The sequence below is a fragment of the Mustela nigripes genome, chromosome 1 (genome assembly GCF_022355385.1).
Source record: "Mustela nigripes isolate SB6536 chromosome 1, MUSNIG.SB6536, whole genome shotgun sequence".
Lineage (NCBI taxonomy): Eukaryota > Metazoa > Chordata > Mammalia > Carnivora > Mustelidae > Mustela > Mustela nigripes.
The window spans coordinates 73,659,794-73,665,793 of record NC_081557.1 but is presented as its reverse complement, the minus strand read 5'-3'; the positions used below and the strand labels follow the sequence as shown (position 1 = coordinate 73,665,793).

Sequence of the window (6,000 nt, the reverse complement as noted above, 5' to 3'; positions counted from 1 at the left end):
AACCCATTTCAAACCCAGATGATCACCCTTTTCAGGCAATTATACATCCTTATGACTGAACTTAACCCAATCAGTCTGTCAATTATCTCATCTGAGACAAGCAGTTTAAATCAGTGTTTTTCAGATTAGAATGGGGAAAAAAAACACATTTCTAAAGAAAATTTTCAAATATTTCAAAATATTCCAAAATTACCGACAGAATTATTCAAATAAAACCCTAATACTGACATAAATTAACTTTTACTATATTATTACTTAGATCCAGACAGACATAAAATAAGGCATAAACTCCTTATCCTTATAGATCAAATGAAGAACAAAACCTTAAATGACGTATGCAACCTTATTTAAACATAATAAAGGATATTATTTTGTCAAAGCTGAATCACCATTTGCAACACCAATATGTTAATGATTAATATAGCATGGGGTTTTGATTTTGGCATACATAGTCCTATGATGATTTGATTTATTCATAATTTTTCCCCATTTGTATTCCTGTGATGTCCTTTGGCTTTGATTACAAAAAACAAATCTTTACACAATAAACATTCATCTGCACATTTCTCATTTGCCTATGGCAACTGAAATAATCCTATATTATTTTGCCTCAATAAGATTGAAAAAAAGAGGGCAAACCTAGACACAAATCTTAGTTGAAAGTACTCCCCGTAAGTAATTATCTGAAAGATCCATCCTCATATCATTTAAAAATATTAACCTTAAAATAATGATACAACCTCTAAAAATTATTATATGTGACTTGTGAGTCTCTAAATGTGCAGATTCAAAATGAAACTCAAAATAACTAGCTTAAGAAACATGTTTGCTTTCTTTATAACCTGATGAAATTGTCTTTGGTGCTAAAACATCATGTAGGCAAAGGCATCTGACCCTATTGAAACAGAGCTTTTGGTTCTTTCCAATCATTATGTAGACAAAAATAATATTTTAATCTGTTAATGAAATATGGTTGAAATTATTGCAAAAGTCTTTCTTGTATACTCTTTATCATCTGCAACTTCAAAAAAGATTGATGTTAAAAATTTGAATTATGAAATAGACTTCTTACCTTTTATTCTCTCTCACTGCTTTGTCTCCCTTCTTCCAAGAGATGGTTGGTTTTGGAGAGCCTTGAGGTTTGCACTCTATGATGACTTCTTGGCCTTTGGTAACAATGATTGTTTTCTTCAGTTGATTCAATGCAAAAGTAGGGGCTGAAGCTATGACAAAAAAAAAATAAATACTAATGTTAATTCTTCCAGAAGCAATGGCAATAATCTCTAATGGATGATTCATCATGATTTTGCATCTCTTCTGGGAAACATTTGTAATAAAATTGTAGGATACCTACACATTTAAAGGGCATTAACTCAAAATTTAAACTTGTAATTAATTAATATCTTATTGGCTGCTCTTTCTATTAGTAGATAATGGTTTCATATAATGTGGGGTCCATAGACAATGGCTGTTTCAAAAGATAATATGATTCAATTATGATTATCAGTTTTAATTATGAAAGACATTATAATGATCACCTTGAGCAAGAGAAGAAGGGGATGGCCAAGAAAGTCTATCGGGGACTTTCTTTGGAAAAATGGGGGTTACATGTGGAGTAATTGATCCTGTGTCATCCATTTCCTATCTATGAGTCTTAATACATATTTTACTTTAATGTTATACAAAATTAAATGTAGTTTTTACAAAAATACATTTAAAATTGAATTATTTAAATTTCAATTAAAAATTTAACTTCATTGTTTGCAGTTATATAACAAGGTCTGATCATTCATTAATATTAATATTGTTTTCACTGATTTTCATGAAAATACTTTTGATTAAATTTCTTCAAGTAATTCTAGTGGGCAGCTGTAGGTTGAGGATATTGGACTAAAAGAACATGTGACACAGAGACCAACACACACACATAAAGACCTTTTTTAATCTAAAAGAGAACTTGAAAGATATGTCTAAGAGTCTACTCTATCTGAGACATTTATTTAAACCAATTTGACAACTTCATGGATATTTCATAAATATTTTATGTCCATTATATAGCAGTATAATGCATGGCACAACATCATTAAAAACTATGTATATAACAAGAAAGATATGTATATAATTGAGATGGGTTAGGAATTGAAAGAAAGGTGAAGGAATTTTATATGACTACAGATAATGATTTTGTTTGCTTAGTAGGAACAGAACTTGTAAGAGGTAATTTTGAAAATATCTCTAGTGAATGAGAAAAAAACATATTTGGGAGTATTTCTGGATAAACTATTAACTAGGTGAAGGCTGAATTAGCTTTCTTTTTTTTAAAGATTTATTTGAGAAAGAGCACAAGCTGGGGAAGGGAGGAGGCCAGCCTCTGCACTGAGTTGGGGAGTCTGAAAGGGGCTTGATCCCAGGACCCTAAAATAATGACCTGAGTTGAAATCAGATGCTTAACCTACTGAGCCACCTGCTGAGTCACCCCGAATTGGCTTTTTAACTCAGAAATATTGGAGCATGAGCTGAGAAGAAAGTACATTTGTATTTGATTAGTTAGGCTGTAGGAGATGGAAATTTGGACTCCTGAGTCTATTTTAGGTGGGTTTATTATAATGTGGAAAAATTCTAAGAGCAAATATTCATAATTCAATAAGTTGACTTACAGTGTGCTACATTTAGCTGATATGTAAATGATAAATTCCCAGATTCCTGAGATTGTAGGTATTTCTGTTAATATTTGCTTTGGGAATTTTAGTGCAGAACAAGTAGTGGGCTCCTGCTCACTTTGGGTGACATGAGTTATGAACACTTAAGTCTCTCTCTTGTATTACAAACTTCTCAGACCCAAGTTTAGGAAACTAGAATGCTAAAAAGTAAAATTCATTCAGTGGCTCAAACATGCTCAGTTTGGGAAGCCTATTCTATTGGATGGAATCATTGGCTTAAATAGTAAGTACTTAAATAGTACTTAAATAGTAAGTAAGGTGCTAGTGTCCTATCAAGGGTGTAATCCCCTGGGACACCTGGATGTGGCCTCAGAAAGGCCTTCCTTTTCATGTAAGGATGATAATAGTTGGTACCCAATGATGAGAGGATGCTTTATCTTGGAGTGTTGTCTTGTCTATGATTAGCTGTATGGGTAAATATTAAGCATTTCTTTTCAAGTCATAAAATAGGTTTTTACAATCAGATTGTAAAATTTCAGTATAGGAAGAATTAGAGCATGAAAAGAAGCTACACATTTTTCCCATTTATTTACTTAGAAATTGCATACCTAGAATCTTCAGCTCAGCACTTGCATAAATGGCTCCATATTTATTTTCGGCCAAACACTGATACATTCCAGCATCCGACTGATTCACATGGTGGATCACCAACAATCCATTAACCATCTCAATCCTATTCTGTAACAAAATAAAAAAAAATAGATATAGAAAGTGAATAAATTACACAGATTTTGCAGTTATTCTTTCCTAGACCAAGGGGGGAAAAAAACCTCCAATAAATACAGCTGAGCATTACTTGACAACTTAGCAATATGAATTAACTGTTCATTATTTTATGATAAAATGTCTTTTGTAAATTATAACTATTTCTTGGCCAGAAAAGATATTATAACTGTATATTCCTGTAGTTATTCTTTAAAAAAAAAAAAGATTTTATGTATTTTTTTGACAGAGAGAGATCACAAGTAGGCAGAGAGAAAGAGAGAAAAAGAGGAGGAAGCAGGCTCCCTGCCTAGCAGAGAGCCCGATGTAGGACTTGATCCCAGGACCCTGGGATCATGACCTGAACCGAAGGCAGAGGCTTAACCCACTGAGCCACCCAGGCACCCCTCCTGTAGTTATTCTTATGAGTTTTAGTTTTAGTTTTAGTTTTGTTTTTATACTGAGCAGGTTTGTTTGGTATACTAGTACAGCTTGTGAAGTATAATCAGCAGATGAAGATTTTATTTGACTTCATTTTACAGAAGGAGAAGGGGTTCACATGTGGCCTTTGGTGACAACTGTGACTGTAGGCAAGTAGGACAAAGTTAAAAATAGCCCAAATCAAAACAAGAATCCTTTTATGATGTTAATCTAGTCAGGGATTTGCCTTTTTCTCACTTCCCAACAAATTCAGGAAAGAAATTGCTCTGCAACTGGAGTCTGTATAAAATTATTGGTCAAAGAATATTAACTCCATCATCAGATAAAATATAATACAGAAGTCAAAAAACTGAGCATGTGCAAATTGAGGTCAAGTGAGGCCAAGAGCACATTTCAAAAATGAATTTAAAATTTAAAATGTTGTTAAACAACCAGGTGTCTTGTCTACTTAATGCCAAGCAAATCACTCTTTTAATTTTAGTGAGCAGTGCTTTACCTATCAAAATAGATGCAAGGTAATTTTACACAATTTTCAAAATAAACCTATTCACTTTGCAGAAGTGAATTTACTTTACTTTACTTGGATGCTGAAAGTAAAAAATATGACCAGTGTATTCCTTTCTCAAGGTTTATCTGGTATCCTTAGAAAATTAGAGAGAGAGAGACAATGAATCAATGTCTCAGGATTCTCATATCCTCTTTTCTTTAATAGCTCTATAGTTCTTTGTATTTCTGTATTTCTTTAGAGTATTTAGAGTATTGTGTTTTCTTTGGGCCTAACTGGTTTTGGAATAATGGAATGTTGGAGCTGGATGGGACTGTGGGAAAGATCTGATACAATCTCTTCATTTTACAAAGAGGCAAAATGAACCCCAAAGAAGTAAATGACAGAAAAGAGGTCTTTTGGTAGAGGAAGGATCTGGGCAGAATATATATATATATAAAATTTATTTTCAACTTCATATACCTCCCCTCCATTTTGGTCATACCTAACAAACTATTCTCCCTTTGCCTTCCTTTCTGCAAAGGCCACAATAAAGGAGTTAGCTAAAATTATTCCTATTATTTTAAAATTAAATAGTAATTGATTTAAAAAAACTCATGCAGTAGATTTACTAAAAAGATATTTAAGTCTTTTAAATCCTGCTAAGTAGGATGTCACAGAAAAAAAACTTGTCCAGGATACAGAAAGCTAGGAATCTAGTATGCTTTCATTTCTCACTAAAAACGTGACCTTGGGCAAGTCACTTTACTTCTGGGCCTTAACTCCACCATTTGTAGGGGGACAGCAACAAGGTAGATGATATCTAAAAGTCAGTTAGAAATAGCAATGAATCTATGATAATAATTGATATTTTTCTATGAATTTATAGGATTGAATAAATTTAAAGAAACAATGTATTACTTAAAAAAGTAATGAGATAATTTTAAAAAATTATTTTACACCTGTTATATTTCTCACTTAAAATACATTAGAAGGCACAAATAAGAAATGACTTGCCATAAGACAAAAAGAGGTAGTTTGTCCTGTGTGAAATCCTGTTAAATTACACAAGAAAAGGCTAACATTTTCCAATAGTACCTGAGGCAAGAGGGGCACTCCATTCTTCAGCCAACGGTACGTGGGTCGGGGTTTTCCAGTAGCCTTGCATTCCCATCGAAGAGGGCTCCCACTGTCCAGCTGAGTGTCATTCAGTTTTTCCACCCAGTGTGGATAAGCTATAAGAATTTAAGCATTAAAGAAAGATGATTTCATTTCTCAAATACATTACGAAATTCAAATTCATATGGAAGTATTCCTTGCATTAAAAAAGTATTAGTTCTAATAATTGTATGTATTTGAAAGAAGCACAATATTGCATTTCACACTGAACTCTATGTAAAAGGATATAGCAGTGACAATATTGTGACAATTAAAAACACTTTCATAAGCTAGATCCACTGTATCTTACTGTTTTACAAGTTTATTGCTGTGCCTCCAATATCTCCAAGGTATCAGACCTTGTTCAGAAGGAAATCAGGTACTTAGAGACATAACTTTTTCTAGGTATTAAGGCAGCATTAGCACAAACTGAAATAATACAACATGTCTATTTGCTGAATAACTGCTTTTTAAAAAAAAAAATTATTTATTTGA

The 6,000-nt window shown here is 32.7% G+C and overlaps 1 protein-coding gene across 1 annotated transcript in view; it reads right to left on the bottom strand.

Moving 5' to 3' along the window:
• The window catches only part of CNTN5 (contactin 5), a 784,689-nt gene that overhangs the window by 289,290 nt on the left and 489,399 nt on the right, over positions 1–6,000 (bottom strand). Inside the window, exons 9-11 of the mRNA XM_059391830.1 lie at positions 5,446–5,582; positions 3,269–3,398; positions 1,073–1,223 (exon numbers count right to left, since the gene is read on the bottom strand). Of these exons, the coding sequence (XP_059247813.1) occupies positions 1,073–1,223; positions 3,269–3,398; positions 5,446–5,582 (418 nt within the window). The remainder of the gene's footprint in view (positions 1–1,072; positions 1,224–3,268; positions 3,399–5,445; positions 5,583–6,000) is intronic.